Consider the following 17,431-nt stretch of genomic DNA (forward strand, 5'->3'; position numbering starts at 1 on the left):
ATCTCTTCCTCACAAATTTTTGTCAGACCAGACAAATTAAGTAATTATATAGGTACATCATCATTATCACCATTTACTTTCATATTAATTAGTCCCCATCATCACCACCACCACCACACCTAAGAATAATTGCTACCAGATGGCCATTATTTTACAAATAATTGGCTAATTAGCCCACTCACCCCTTTTTTCTCTCAACGTGGCCCAGTTGACCAAAAAATAACAACCAAATAAATCATGACACAACGCAACGCAATCACCGCATTTATTTAGGGTAATAATTACAAATATGTGTGTGTGTAGATGTGAAGGTGAGAAATAAAAAAAAGTCCATCGTCACTCTTTTTTCCCCGATGGGAATTCGGTCAAAAATTCGCATTGTTATTTCCAACCGGTCCAAAAGACAAAGACAAATATTAAAGTGTCAAGAATATAATGGGGAGATGCAAAAATAAATGCGTGTCATTTTATTACAGATAGCAGATTCACCCTTAGAAAAATTTGGTACCACGTGGTTCATGCGTGATGAAATTTTACTCAAAATGTTTAACAAAATTTCAAAATTTGATTAATAACCCGATTAATTATCGACAAATTTGAAAATTACAGATATTTATAAATAACCAAGAAATCTCATCTCTTAGGAAAATTCTGTACCACGTGATCCATTGCGATTATATGAAATTTTGGTCGAAATCATTAAGAAAATTTCGAAATTTTATTATTAACCCGATTTGTTTAAAGATTTTAAATGTTTATAAATAACCTATAAGTGCGTTGCAAAAATTTCACAATTTCTGTTATATTTCTGAGTTCTTATCTTATTCTGAGGAAATTCGGTCGGTACCAAGTGTCATGGGAGATTCGAGTATGAAATTGTATTCACAATTTTGAAATTTTGTTGTCAATTTTAACCCGAGTTATTGACGAGTTCGAAAATTTCAAATGTTTATTAATAACGTAGACAAAAATTTCCAAATTTCTGTTACATTTCTGAGTTCTTACTTTATTCTGACCTGATTTTTTTCTACGTAAAAAATTAATTAGGAATTTTGAAACAATAAAGTCTGTTACTATCCTGGAGGGAGACCCGTTTAAGTCTGTATAGTAATTTTGCTTATTTAATTTACAAAGTTTACGTAATTGTACAAATACGCGTAAATTTCCAAAATATGAATATTGATGACGTCGAAAGGGATAATTTTTATTGCGAAGTAAAGAAATTAAAACCAAAGATCATTAAGAGATTCGTGTTAATTTAAGTTTAGTGACGGTTTAATTAAGTCCCTAAATGTAAAAATTTTTGCATTCATAGAATTCAATGAAATATAGAATTTTTAAGTTTCCGAAGTACTAAGTAGTATTTTTAGCACCTTTGCAAAAACTGGTTTGGTCACTTTTATTTTCAAAAATTCCGTCTTCATTTTACGAAAGAAGAGTTTTAATAAACTTCGAAATAAATAGTTTATGTCGTATCAAAATAAAATATCGAGATTTCCAAATAATGTGGCCTTAAAGTTTACAAGGCTTCCTAAAAATCTGCGTGATTTGATAAGTAGTCTTGAAATATTTATTTGCATTCATGTGAATTTTAGACTTGGCAATTTCCATTTATGCAAAATATATATTATAACAAAAGTTGGATCTTTGAAACTGTTTTAAAAAGTGGGGTTTTACTCTAATATGTGCATTTTCCTTTTATGAAAAAAACTGACAAGTTTCAAAATTAATAGTTAATTTAAACTTCTTGGCAAAACTGATCTACATATTTAAAAAAACTGCATATTTGTAACATGGAAATCTTAAATTCATTTTCGTAATTACTAAAACTTTAATAATGACGACTAAATCTACGCGATCTAGACTTTGACTCATTATTTTAGAAAACTTGTCTCAAGGAAAAGTCAGATACACTCCAAAACTATTTTATTGACCACGCTCAAATTATTAGTCAAATTACTAGTTAGTTATCAAATTATCACAGAAGTCCCATAATTTCTGACAATTTCTCACAAGTTCACAATTATTTCACATTATCCAAAACGGTATCGAGATTCCATACATATCGATAAATGCCACAGAACTGTGTGGCTAATTACTTTAAAATTAAAATTCTAAATATGTGCATACTTAACTACGGCATAACTTGTCAATGAAAGTGCTAAACTGTAAATTTAAAAACTTGTATTTCCACATTTAGTCCATATTTTACCTATGTAATCATTTCACTCATACAAACTCCAATGCGAAGATTTCGGTTTTAGATTATAAATTTTCCAACTATTTAAGCACAATGGTGGTCTCCCAGAGTGTGCTCACAGCCAAATTTTGACTACCGTCTAGTGTCAAGCGATTCCAAATTTAGTCAATATGAAATTTGCAGAAGACACAATCTCCCAATGGTCACGACAGAAACAGGTATTTGCATCCAAAGAGGAGAAAATGCGAGGAAAATTTGTAAAGTGTAAAATTTGTCAACTTTACGAAGCTTTTTTTCCTTTTCGGATGAAAATATCGGGAGAACTTATCTTTTTCAGAGTTCACATTAATCCGATTTATGCTCGATTTACACTTGATTCTGGAGTCAAAATCATGCTGGGAGACCTCCATTAACCTTGACTACTAGGTTTTCATTATGAAAATCCAATTTTAAGCCTCCATTTACTTATCATATTGGATTGCATTCATGACAAATTTGAACCATTCATTTACACAATTGCAAGTCTCATTTTCATCACTTGACGATAACCCAACTGCGCAAAAAGCTGATAAACGCTGGATTTTTCGTTATGGTGGAACAGGCATCTCAAAAATTGACAGTCTTCGCCAATTAGTCAAATAAATGCAAAACATTTTATACAATCGATTGATAAACTAATATAATTTTGCAAAGATATGGATAACTTATAATGGAGGTCTTCCAACGTATGTTCACAGATTTACGCCAAAAAAACTAGTGTCAATCTATAACAAATTTAATTAGTATGAAATTTGCAAATGACACAATCTGCCCATGCGCAGGTTTGGCAGAGATATTTGCATCAGAAGAGGAGAAAACAGTAAATTTGGAAAGTGTAAAATTTGCAAGCCTTTGGGTGCGCGTTTTGCCCTCTTTTGAATGCAAATATCTTTGCCAAACCTGCGCATTGGCGGATAGAGTGGTTTGCAAGTTTCATACTAATTTAATTTGTGAACGATTTGGTCAAAATCTATGAGCATACGTTGGGAGACCTCCATTTTAAGCAGGCAGAGGTCCTTGGCGAAATGTCACGAAATCCCATGAGCACTCGAGCAATCAATTGATCCCTGTCAAGCATTTGATAAGTCATATGTCACAAATCTGCCCTTGAAACCCGACAATATTTTTGCTATCTATTTAATATCTACTTCAAAAATCCAACTTACAACTCGACAGCCAATTAATTGTTAACAAATCAAATTAACCACGTATTTATCTGGTCCATCCTGTACATCTATGTATAAAAAAAGGACTTTATACCTTCTTAAAATGGGCAGTGAATCAGGCAACCTTCTCATTTAGACCTTGTCATTTATAAAATTAGCAAGGTCCATGAAACAGCTCGAGTAAAACCAATCTGTTCAAAATTATGCATATCCGCCTTATATTGACGCTGGTAACCGTGCTGTGCGGTCCCGGGATTTTGGGTAATTACATAATACTGGTTTTCAAAATCACGTATAACGAGGCAATTCACGCAGTTCTTGGTAACATTGTAAAACCCGTAAATTCTGTAAACTTACAAAGTTTTACAAACTTTTATCAAATTTGGCTTGAAAATGAGCTTACAAATTTTTGTACGTTACAGTCATATTGGTTATAACCCTTCTGCCCAAAAAGTCCTGTTTTGATAGGAATCGAGCGTGCACGCGCTCTTCCCAACTTTTGCACGAAATTTTAAACTTTGTCCTAGAGATGCGAAATTTGGCATGCACATGCACCAACATATGCTAAATCATAATATAACATCAATTCCCGATCCGTTCGCTATAAATTTTTCAGGAAAAATCAAAAACCAAATGTATTCAATTTGGTTTTTGATTTTTCCTGAAAAATTTATAGCGAACGGAACGGGAATTGATATTATATTATGATTTAGCATATGTTGGTGCATGTGCATGCCAAATTTCGCATCTCTAGGACAAAGTTTAAAATTTCGTGCAAAAGTTGGGAAGAGCGCGTGCACGCTCGATTCCTATCAAAACAGGACTTTTTGGGCAGAAAGGTTTGTACCAATGAATGTGTGAACTACTTACTACACTGTAAATAAAGTTTAGTAAAATTGCCACCAAAGCAACTGTTGAGCAAAATTTACCCTGACGAAGGTAAAATTTACTCAAAGTTGAGCAAAAATCGTTGAACCTTGAGTAAATTTGACCTGTCTCAGAGTAAATTTTACTCAATAATTGTTTTGGTGGCAACTTTACTCAAAATTGAGTAAATGTTAATCAAATTAATTTAGTAACTTAATATATTAATTAATTTGGAAGTCCGATTATTCCAGCCCTGCGATGCTACCAGTGTGCGTATCCAACCAATACCAACTGCCTCAAGGGAGTAACTGAGTTTGAGTTGGGGACATGCTGTAATTAAACGATAAGCCATTACTTGTCCTAATATTAGCGAGGGTGTTCATTTCGTTAGTAAAGTTCACAAAAAAAATAAACTTGGGAACGATTCATTTCGTTAGTAAAGTTCACAAGTTGGCAAAAAATAAATTTCGCAAAAAATTCATTTCGTTAGTATCAGTAAAGTTTGCAAGTTCGTAAAAAAATAAATCTCGTAAGTTCGTAAAAAATAAAGTTCGCGAAAAATTTGGTTTGCAAATTCCACATCTCGAAGGGTAATATTTAATTCTCAAAATATTGGGCGTACTCACGACAACGTCTTATTTCGCATCGCAACTCATTTAGCAAACTTGCAAAGATCAAAATATTTCTGTCGTGAGGGGATTCGCAAAATATGACTTCGCAAATCTCGCAAATCTACTAAAAACACTTATTTTGATGCTGTTTCCATTGATTTCTGTAATTTCTCTTCTTGGAGATGGTGATGAGGATGCGTTTGCGAAGTAAGAACATGCCCATTTGCTGGGTAAATTTGCGAAAAAAATCCTATGGTTTTCCAGCAAAATTTTTGAGAAATCTCGCATATCTCGCAAAACTTCGCAAGTTATGTTGCTATGCTCAATTTGCGAGATATGCGAAGGTTGACGTGAGTACGTTCATTATTTTCAAATTTATTTTGCGATGCGAACCCGAATTGAATACCCTCAAAATAAGTTATAATCATTGGCTTCTCATCCTTCCCCCCTTTTTAGCGGTCACTGCGGAATGGTGCTACATGGAAGTTGCCAAAGAATTTGGAAGGGTTGACGTGACCCGAGGTTGCATGCATGACACTCCCAATAAAACGGAAGGCGTTGACTGTGTCTATCAGCCGGGAAATGTCAAAACGATATGCTATTGCAGCGATGAGGCGTGCAACGATAGGGACCCCGGCGTTACTGAGGCGCACGCGGAGATTGCCGCCAAAATAAACCTAATCGCTTTCATTTCCGCGCTTTTACTTGTATCCGCGATCAATTACAATTTATCCTTTTAACCGTTTCGAATAAATCAAATTCAAATTGGAATTTTTTATTTGGGAGGACATCAAATTAAACTAAAAAAAATACAAGGTTTCGCTATGCTTTCATTTAAGCAGTTAAAAACAGCCGTCCAAAATCGGTTGTAATCAGTTTTGGACACTAAATTTTGGATGTTCAAAATAAAAAAGGGACAAAACGTTACAAGTTCTTCATTCTTGAATCTCATCTGGTAATTAGAAACATTTTGGTGTGTAATACGGCATGATTTCGAAAATTTCTAAATTTTTCGTAAGAAACAAGTTAAATAAAAGTTATTCCAAATTTCGTGGTGTTACACGCCAACCAAAATTCTCAAAATTTATGGGATATGACATATCTGTGCATAAATTTGCATAAGTCGCTAATAAGGAACTTGCACCATTTTGTCCCATTTTCCAATTTTGAACGCCTCTGAACGTCCTAAATTATTTTGGACACTTTTTGATGGAGTCCGTCCACTCCAAAACGAAACACTGCAAGCTTTGTGAAAGAAATGCATCATCATAATTTTGCCAGTGGCTATTTTTTCTCGGAAATCAATTCTCAAAATAAATTTTTCAAAATTAAATTGCAATTCAACTCACGATAATTGAACTTCATTTGATGTTAGTAATCTAATGTTATGAGATAGGAATCTCTGAAAAACCGATGCTGACATGATGGTCATCCCTCTGGTCATTTCATTACGATTTTGATGCAAGGCGATGACAGCTCTAAAGTTTGCAGATCGGGTGATAAAATCTCATTCGGACGTCGTCATCGTCTTCATGGGATGTCAATCCACCCATCAATCATGTAGCGGTGAAGGCACTCTTAAAAATCGGGGATACAATTTTACCACGAAGTGTCAGCCTATCATATGATCTGGTAACGAAAAATGAACAAATTTGTAAAGATAAGCTACAAAATTAATAAGAAAATAAAATTTTTTTTAGTAGATAAAAAGACGAAATAAAATAAATTTGTCATCAATTTGGATAAAAATTGGCAAAATTGGTGACAAAACATGAACAAATTTTTAACGAAATAATACCAAATTACTAATTAGTAGTGCCAAAAATTTCCCAATTTGATAATAAAAATTGTCCAAATTGATAACAAATCATAACTAAAATTTACAAAAAAACACAATCTTATTAAATATTTGGCAAACTGAGTATTTAAAAATCAAAGTATTCAGAAATCACATTTCCAAAAATTTTATTTTAAATTACAAAGAAAATCTTCATCTGAAAAATTAATATTTCATTATTGGCAGAATGCATGATATAAACGCCGAATAAAATACTTTAAAAAATTAAATTCCTCTAATTTTTTATAGATATTCTATTTTACTGGGCAATGGATACAAAAGTAACGAACAGAGTTACAGAGTTAGTAACAAAGTTAAATAATTGGTAAAAACCGTGACCAAATTTATTTACAAAACTTTTACCAAATTTTTAACAAAAAAAATAAATCTTACTCATGAATTTTAGGAAATTTACACAGTTTACAGGATTACAAAAATATGCATGAGTATGAAAATCTGAGTTACGATGGCGTCGAAAGGAGTTAATTTTAAATACGAAATACTATATTCATCATTTTAGATCGTCTATTTCGGTTTGGGAACAAATTCTAAAAATTAGCGATAAAAAAGTTACAAAATTCCGCATGATACAAAAAATGGAAAAGTTTTGTCTTCTAAAATTTTGAAATTATCAAAACGACACAACCTCACCAAATTAAATCTTTTTTTTTCAAAAATACGACCAAATTCTTACCCAAACTAAAAACAGTAAATCTTTTTCATAAAAAAATCAACCAAATAAAAATTACATAATTCCCCGTGATTTATTCCCCGTGAAAAATTTATATCCGAAATATTTCAAATTATCAAAACGACATAACCTTGCCAATTTTTTTTAAACACGACCAAATTTCTTAATCAAATTAAAAATAGCAAATCTTTTTCATAAAAATTCACCAAAAATTCTCACCCCAAATTATTTAGGGTGTCATTTAATAATAATTCTACCCCCAATCCCACATCCATCTTTTCCCAGATGGCAATCTCACCATCGATACATACGTAATTATTGTCGCACAGTGACAATAATTATAATTTGCGATTACGGCCCATTCTTCATAAATAATAACGCGTATCTTGTATCCTCCCAGTGACACAGCGGCCTTAATTAACTCTTTGTCCTCCCTCCAAAAACAAACACGGCGAGAAGAATGCCAGTCTAATTTCGAACTGGGCTGAATTCGGTAGTTTATTTTCACATTCTTCTTTTTTTGTTCCGATTACAATACAATGTTTAACTTGGTTTTTTGCTTGTGCAGATTCTCGTTTGCGGTTTTATTTGCAATACTTACCCTTTATTAGTATTATTACATGCATAGAGATAGACGAACGAGGTGGGTTAAAAGCTTGTAAAATTGTGGGTATAATGAGGGTTGAATTCAGGTGTAAATTCTGAAATTTTCGAAACTTGGGACAGATTTGGTTTAAATATTGAGGCAATTCACGTCAACCTTCGTAACCACGTATTTAAACTTAGGAAGATTAGCTTCCGAACCAAAAAACATGCCTTACATCTTCGTAAGGTTTTATAAGTTCGTAAGCAAAAATTAGCTTCGAGATGTTCTTGTCACGTGTTCGTATTTTTTCGTAAGTTATGGAGTTACGGAGGTTGTCGTGAATTGCGTATTCATGGGCTCATGCCTGGTATGCATCTTGTAAATATCTACAGAATTTTTGTATTGATCATTCATAGTTTGAAATGGTGACGAATTTTGAATTATGGACGAAAGAGGGCTTGATTTCGATGAGAACTTTTAAAGAAGTAAATATTGTTTTCGCCGATAATTCCAAAATCGTCACCATTTAAAAGTATGCATGTACATCGCCTTTTAAAATTACGAGATGCACACCAAAGATAAGCCCTTATCTTGTAAACCGCACTGCCTGATTTTTTGTGCAGTTGCCATCTTCATCTTCAATAATAATGTTTACACGGTTTACCATTTACACGGTGGATTATTTTAGACGGCTTGTTAAAGAGACAGGTTATACGGAGTGAGAGAAAGAACAAAGGGACGAGATGAGACGGACGTGTGGTTTTCTATAGAAAAACAAGGTTTTCGATTTTCTTTATGAAAAGATGAAATCAAAATTCTCTCAAAAAGGTCCCGTTTTTAAATGTTTGTATGTAACAGGTTGGGACGTGCGGGAAGGATGCTGCCTTAATTTTTATGGTGGCAAATAATTCAGAAACAAAATTACAGACAATTATTTGTTACCGGATTTGTAACGAAATTCAGGTTGTAAAGATCTACCTGGGAATAAATCGTCGGATGTGTCCTTAATTTTTAGGGTCACGTCGTTTTCGCAAATAATTCAGTGACAAAATTGGGAAAATTATTTGTTGTCGAATTTTTGCAGCAAAATTTCTGCCTGGGAGCAAGTCATTATTACCAACATGGTAATATCATAATACGCAATATGCAGCGTGCTTGGATTTTGTGACAATTTTGTTACCATATTAAATACTTGATTTTGAAACGAGGCACGACTTTCAAAACTAAACTGCGTGATGATTTTGATCATTTTGTGGTCGACTTGATAGTGGCATTGAGAGTGAGTCTTAAGCGTGGAAAATTGGCAAGTTTGTGCAAAATGCATGTATCAATTTATGTACCATTGAAATTTGCAATTGGTCACAATTTTCCTATCATTTTGAAGAGTGTGAAAACGAAATTATATTAGGTAGGTTGCGAGTTAGCGGGAGTTCACGTAAACGCTAACGTAAACGTAAAATTTGGCGTTAACGTTTACGTTTACGGGGTGCACGAATTTTGTGTGTGCGAATTAACGTGCACGTAAACTTATGCGCTGAATTTGAATTTCATTTCAATGGTTTGTTCGTGCAAAATATTCTTCATGCAATATTTTGCTTATTGTAATTATTTAATTTATCTTATTATAAACTAGCTTGAAATGCCAGTGTTTTCAAAACAAATAATAAATTTACTCTCTGAATTGACCGACTTCGAAATAGAGGACATTCTTCCTTCAAATAATTAAAATTAATCAATTAAAAGAATTAAAAATTTTAAATTAAACTCAATGATGAACGAGTTCTTTTTCCTTAACTTTCACCTTTGCAAAATAAGTTTGAAACCTAAATGCGCCCTTAAACTTCGGGGCGCGATTGCTTGTCGGCGGAAACCCTTTGTGCATTACTCTAAGGATTGCATATCCCAACAGGTAAGGGGACCATATTTTATCAATCTAGAGCAAGTCAATTCACTAAATCAGTTAATTATTTCATTCACAGATACGTCGACTTGATGTAACTTTTTCCTCCTACTCATTGCAGTCACGGATTTTTCATCACGGCAGCCAAACTTAGGATAACTTTTGTGAAGCAATGCCAGATCTTGAGCATTATTTATATTTTCCATGAAATTGTGTGTATAAGAAAATCTAGATGCCATGTACTAAGGCTTTATTTCTGTATTGTATAAACAATAAATTTACTTGTTTCTAATTAATTCAAATAATGCTTTTGTTATTTCAGCTCTTCATTTTGTGTAATATCATTCACTTTTCCTCCATCGAAGCTTGACGTTGTTTTGATAAATAATACTATAATAAATTACATAATTACTAATTAATTTCTTAATTTGCAAACTGCTACAAAAGCAAACAGAAGATTTATTTAGTTAGTTTAACTTAAAGCCTCGTCATTTTTTAATCCTTTCATGAGAAATTATCAGTTTATTTTTTGTTTTAATGCTTCACAATTAGTTATATATCACTTCAATTAATTATAAACATATATTTAATGCATTTATCAATAATTAACGCAAAAATACATGCCTGTTGTTCATTTTTCTTAAATTTGCATGGTGAAAAAACTTTACGTAAATCGTGGGTGGTTACGTTAAACGAACGCTAAATGGGCTGATTTAACGTCGAAAATAACGTGAACGTAAAGAAAATTCACGTAAACCTTAAATGGGCGCCGCCGAACAGTGGCGGGAAGCAAAATTTTACGTTTACGTTAGCGTTTACGTGAACTCCCGCTAACTCGCAACCTACAGTGTCGGACAGATCTCTACGTCCACATAGTCGCGTCAATTTCATTTTCAAATTGTCACTGAACTACTGAACCAATTTTCATCATTGATATATCTAATTCTCACAAATTTAACGTAATTTCATAAAACATATGAGTTATTTCTGAAAATTCTGGGAAAACTGAGAATCATAGTGCAGAGCGAGAGAGGATGAAATTTGAGCGGACAAAAGTCTACGTCCACTTCACTTTAATTGTCAACAACAAAAATCTCTCCAATTTATAAAATCAGGTAACTTAATAAATCTATCAATAACATATGCCGCATTAATTTTTAAATAATTTTCTTCCAGAAAAATATGATGGCGTCGACACGCAAGGAAATTCCTATCGCTATTCGAGATCTTGTCATTCAGGACTGGAAGGGTGGACAAAAAGGGGGGCTGTCGCAGAGACAAATAGGGACCAAGTATAAATTAGCAAGGACAACCATCCAGACAATCATTAAGAACTTTAGAGCTAATGGTTCAGTCCAAAACAAGGTCAGAAGTGGTCGAAAACCGATTTTGGCTCACCGAGAAGTACGCCACGTGCTCAACAAAGTCAACGTTACACCCTCACTTAGTGCTCCAAAGCTATCTACCGAGATCAAGGAGATGTTCGGCAAACAGGTTAGTCCTATGACCATCCAAAGAACACTGAATAAGGGAAATTTGAAATCCCACAGAGCAGTCCGGAAGCCTCTTATTGTACCGAGGAATGCAACCAAACGAGTGAAGTTTGCCAGAGACCACATTTCCAAGCCACAAACATTCTGGGACAGTATTTTATGGACTGACGAGTCAAAGTTCAATGTCTTTGGGTCAGATGGGCGTCGTAGAGTGTGGAGATATCCAAAAGAAGCATTGAATCCAAAAAATCTCAACCCCACAGTTAAGCACGGCGGCGGGTCGGTAATGGTGTGGGGATGCATGGCTTCAAGTGGGGCAGGAAAAATGGAATTTGTTGACGGAATTATGGACCAATACAAGTACCAGGGAATACTTGACCGTAATATCCAGGAATCTGTTCGAAAACTTGGACTTGGACGACGATTTGTCTTCCAACAAGACAACGATCCGAAACACTCTGCCAAGTCCACCATGGAATACTTCAAGAAAAAAAAATTTCGAAGCTAGAATGGCCTCCCCAATCTCCAGATTTGAATCCCATTGAGCATCTGTGGGACCACATTGAAAGAGAAATAAGAAAACAATCTTTTTCAGGAATTCCGGCCCTAAAATCCAGAATTCTTGAAGTTTGGGAAACCATTTCTGAAGATGTGACCAAGAATTTGGTAAACTCTATGACTCGACGCCTTGAATCCGTCCTTAAAGCGAACGGAGGCCCAACCAAATATTAAAAATTAATTGTTATAACATTCCTTATAAATTACAGTTTTTTTTGTATGTTTTCTCTGACTGGACGTTGACTTTTGTCCATCCAATTGTTTTCATTTTGAATTAAAATACATCTCTGGCCTAAAATAAATTTTTTAGCGGAAAACTAATAATGTGCTATGAAATTACGTTAAATTTGTGAGAATTTGATATATCAATGATGAAAATTGGTTCAGTAGTTCAGTGACAATTTGAAAATGAAATTGACGCGACTATGTGGACGTAGACATCTGTCCGACACTGTACCTATTTATTTTGTAAACACGTTTTTTTTTAAGTTTACACGGCTAAATGTTTTTTACGTGAAAAGTTTAGTGGAAAATTGAAGCTTTCTTAGAAATTATAAGTTTGCATAATTATTTTGATTCTTTACTTAAAGTACCAACTTAGTGCCCTAATAAATTCCAATTATCAATTTTGAATTCAATTTATTTTGCATAATTCACAATTTTGCAAAGTTTACATACTTATTATAAATGCATGAAAATTAAGGGCCTGTAAAAATAGAATTTTCATTATTAGAGGTTTTAACAAACATGATTTTACAAAGTTTAGCGTAACCAAATTAAATATAACAATAATTAAGTACATAATTATATACATAGATAATGAAAATTTTGTACAGCTAATTGTCCATAATTGATTTTTTTGTAATTTATTAAGCTGTTTATCATATAGATGTCGACGTACTATTCTTGTCGTAGTTCATCCTCACTGGAAGCATATAATTTTTCATAATTTACGCTAATGGTTGTAATGTACAAATAAATGTAAAAAAAATATTCAGTTCATTTTGTTAAACAACTTCCTACATATTTTTTGTAAAATTGTGTATCCTTCATAATTTTATAAAGCTTATAAAATTTCAAAATTTCGTTTCTATTTCCTCAAAATTTTTATAACTACAAAGTTTTAAAAGTAAAATTATCAAATTCGCTAAATGAAAATTATCTCAAATTGAATAAAATGAGTAAAATTTAACAATTTGTAAGGCTAATTATCCATTATCGATTTCTTTGTACTTAATGAAATGATAACAAAATTTGAGATTGTCAAGCTTGGTCCATTCAGCTAACAAAATGTATGTGAATCTCTGTGTGACAATTTTTTAAATTAATACTTTTCAAATCACAAAAGGCTACTGAAAGCTAACAATTTTTCACCATTTGCATAATAAATTGGGTTTTTTTTATGAAATTTTAGGAAAATTTGGAAACATTAATGTATAAATTCTTGTTTATACAGATACAAAGTTTAGTGTGAAGTATCACATCGGATTCAACTTAGGAGGAGAGCTTCACCACCTGCCCCTCTCAGATCTTGATGTGCTTTGCATATGTGGTAGGGTCCCATGAGTGTACTATAACCCTGAAGTGGTTTGACTCCATGGCCACATTTGCGCCCGCCACACCCACTCAAAGGGATGAAAACCACAAAACTTACCAACTTCAAAAATCCACCAAAAATCCAATTTTGATCGGATTTTGATAAAATTTACATTTTTGTAATCTCAGATACTTGTGTGATCATATCCAGTAGCAATCTCAACTTTTTTGAAATTTTCGAAATTTTCGGGCATTTTCGGGCTGATAAATTATTCGAAAAAATTCAAAATTTCAAAAAAGTTGAGATATCTATTGGATATTATCACACAAGTATCTGGGATCACAAAAATGTAAATTTTACCAAAATCTGAGCAAAATTGGATCTTTGGCGAGGGTTTGAACAAGCGAAAACAGGGCTTTTTTCGTGTTTTTGGCGCTCTTGAGTGGGTGTGGCGGGCGTAACTGTGGCCATGGAGTCTAACCACTTCAGGGTTTTAGTACACTCATGGGACACTACCACATATCTAAAGCACATCAAGATCTGAGAGGGGCAGGTGGTGAAGCTCCCCTCCTTAGAATTATCAAATTAACCAACGATAAGAATCTTTTTGAAATTAAAGTAACATAATTAAAAAACATGTATAGCTAATTGTCCATTATTGATATTTTTGTAATTTGTTAAACGATAGTAAAATTTTAGATATTATGGCAAAGAAAAATCATTATGGAACAATCTTCAAAATTTATGCCAATCTTTGTGCAACAATTTTTTTAATTCATATTTTTAATATTACGACAATCTACTGAAATCCAACAATTGTGTAATAATTGGGATTCTTTCAGAAATTTTTGTACAATTTGGTAACATTAAATAGTAAATTCCTGTTTACACAGGTACCAAGTTTAGCATGAAACATCATATATCAAATTAACCTGCAGTAAGAACTATCGTCAATTAAAGTCACATGCATAATTAAACAATTGATTAGCCTAATTGTCCATTATTGATTTTTTAAATTTGTCAAATAATAAAATTTTTGTAGATAATATGTACAAAACGGTTGTATATTCCTTTAGCTCAAAATTTACGCCAATCTTCGTAACTTTTTACAGCAGTTTTATAAATAATAAATACTTATCAGATTACAAATGACTACAGAAATCTAATAACTTGTCAACCTTTATATGTATATAAACTGGGATTAATTAAAAAATTGTATGGCTAATTATCCATTGTAATTTTTTATCAATAATATATACATTAAAATTTCAGATTAATTATGATTTTTAGCATGACCCCAAAATTTACGCCAATATTTGTAACTGTGCAACAATTTTTTGTAATAACAAATATTCTGAACGTTACAAAAGACTACTGAAATCTTAATTTTTCACTCTTTGTATAAATTGGGATTATTTCAGTAATTTTAGGAAAATTTGGTCACCTTCAAAAACAAATTCATGTTTACATAGGTACAAAGTTTGGCGTGAAATATCATTCCGTATTCGAACTTGAATTATTAAATTAAACGTCTATAAAAATTATTTAAAACGAAAAAATATAATTACAAAATTTGCATGGTTAATTGTCTGCTATTGATTTTTTTGTATTTTGTTAAACCATAATAAAATTGCAGATCCACTCCCACATCGGTTGTCGGTTGGTACGAAATTGAACAGTGATTTTTGCTATCTCCAAAATTTACGCCAATCTTTGTAACTTTTTGCTACAATTTTTTTACCAATAAATTTTCTGCAGATTGCAAAAAGACTACTGAAATCTAATAATTTAGGATTATTTCAGAAATTTTAGTAAAATTTGGTAAAATTAAAAAACAAATCCTTTTTTACACTTGTACAGAGTTTAGCATGGAATATCATATCGCATTCAAATTTGAATTGTCAAATTAAACTATAATAAGAATTTTCTAAAATTAAAAGAACATAATTCAAAAAATTTGTATAGCTAAGTGCCCATTATCGATTTTTTTGTAATTGGTTAAATATCAATAACATTTTAGATACTACAAACAAATTCTTCGGAAGAATGCCTAAAATTTACACTAATCTTTGTAACTTTTTGCTGCAATATTTTTACCAATACATTTTCTGCAGATTGCAAAATACTACTGAAATCTAATAATTTATGATTATTACAGAAATTTTAGTAAAATTTGGTAACATTAAAAAACATCCTTTTTTTACACAGGTACAAAGTTTAGAATATTACATCGTGTTCAAACTTGAATTGAATAACCTAAAGGTTAATTAACCTAAAAGAATTAGAATTAGAATAAGGATCAGAATAAGATTTATCTAAAATTAAAGGAACACAATTTAAAAATTTGTACCGTTAATTGTCCATTATTGATTTTTAAGTGTTTACTAAGCAGTGGTAAACCCCTAGATTTGTCCTGTCTCTTCGAAGAAAAGGACAATTTCCATAATTTACATCAATTAAAAAAATCTAAAATAATCAAATTACAAAAATCTCGGGTAAAAATTTGGATTTGTGAAAATTCGTTATAGAAATATACGCATTTCGTTTACACTTTCACTAATTTACAAAAATTAGTATGACTTTTTTGGTATTCTTAATTAGGTGAGTTACATATTTTAAGTAATCTTAATCCTTGAATTCCAACATTTCAAAAAATCACATAATGTGCGAAATGTATGAAAATTTCAAAATTTGCAAATATTTCACAATGTACGAGAATTACAACGTTTACATCAACCTTAAGCTGCACGAATCTACCTAATTTTCAGTAAACCTGAAAAAATTTGGTTTAAATAACATCCAATTTTATTTTATTTTATTCCTACAGAAAAAGTGTATCTTGTTAAAATTGCAACAAATTTGCAGTCACTCTCTCATGCACAACATCCTTCCGAATTCTATTCTTCTCTGCATAAGTAAACAATAATTACATGCAACACAAGTTCGTCGACATGTGTTTGCAATCAAATGCATGCAATCAGACAATAACAAAGAACTTCAAGTCAATAACAGCACGGAGTAAAAGTTGCGAATAAAACCACACTGTTACAAATCTGGTACATACTCCGTACTGGTTTTGATTTGGTAATAACTTTTTACCGGATTGGTAGTATTTTGCTTTGTGGTAAGTTTTAAAAAAGTGGTAAATTTTTGAGTGGTAAATTTTTCGTTACCACAACATTTCTGAGCGACAATGCCCATTATTACCAGGGCTGCTGAAGTTATGTGTATTCTGGTCATGCAGTAATGATTTAATACCAGTTTTCTAACAATTTACTAAGAGGGCACCTTAGGAGAAAAAAAAATATTCAAAGAGCATCAAAATCTGGGGGTGAAAGGTTATAAAAGTTCTCTCCTCCTAATCCTTTGAAATTCGGTATGAAAATAATACCAAGCGGTGTTCATATATAACTCTACCAAAGCCGTATTGATAAGTAATACCGTGTAGTAATAGCTGCGTATTAAAGTTTTACCATATCCGTAGCGCAAATTTTTATGGACGAAATTTTACACATTTTAATTTTAATACCAAGCGGTAGCAACTTTCATACCGAGAAATCAATGCCTGCTTTATTTCTAACAGCCGGATTGTCGGAGACATATTTTTCACTCGATTTGCACATCTCGGACCAAATTTTGCACAAATTATGTCATCAAATTTCTATCCCGTACTTAAATTCCTCTTAAAAAATTACTGTGTAAAAACTTTTCTCAAAAACTTGTCCCTAAAATTTTTGCCAACCTTGCAAATTTTTTGGCAGTGAACTTCTAATCTGTATGTTTTTTATGCGTTCTGACTCATCCTCAGTCGGAGGCTGCTGTCATCAGTCAAAGTAATAAATGGTGGCTATTATTTTTCGCATTCAGCTCATCAAATTAATTATGACAGACGGACAAACACACGGCTGAACTAAACCTGTCAAGTTTCTCTCCAATTCAGAAATTA

At 32.4% G+C, this 17,431-nt stretch overlaps 1 protein-coding gene and 1 long non-coding RNA gene across 3 annotated transcripts; both read left to right on the top strand.

The window, feature by feature from the left end:
* The first annotated feature begins 3,508 nt into the window (after positions 1-3,508).
* Positions 3,509-5,659, top strand: LOC110858801. Its single transcript, XM_022107688.2, has 3 exons — positions 3,509-3,666; positions 4,524-4,604; positions 5,340-5,659. Exons 1-3 carry the CDS (start codon positions 3,609-3,611, stop codon positions 5,621-5,623), a joined length of 423 nt encoding a protein of 140 aa, XP_021963380.1. The 5' UTR covers positions 3,509-3,608; the 3' UTR covers positions 5,624-5,659.
* A 2,164-nt stretch (positions 5,660-7,823) lies between these two features.
* LOC118438482 lies at positions 7,824-10,193 on the top strand. Of its 2 annotated transcripts, XR_004836827.1 has the most exons (4): positions 7,824-7,904; positions 7,980-8,776; positions 8,856-9,906; positions 9,977-10,193. It is a non-coding gene; the product is annotated as an uncharacterized LOC118438482 (long non-coding RNA). The 2 variants fall into 2 exon arrangements; XR_004836826.1 differs by lacking the exon at positions 7,824-7,904 and having other exon boundaries at positions 7,914-8,776.
* The last annotated feature ends 7,238 nt before the right edge of the window (positions 10,194-17,431 follow it).

Source organism: Folsomia candida, unplaced genomic scaffold, assembly GCF_002217175.1.
Source record: "Folsomia candida strain VU population unplaced genomic scaffold, ASM221717v1 Fcan01_Sc022, whole genome shotgun sequence".
NCBI classification, from domain to species: Eukaryota; Metazoa; Arthropoda; class Collembola; order Entomobryomorpha; family Isotomidae; genus Folsomia; species Folsomia candida.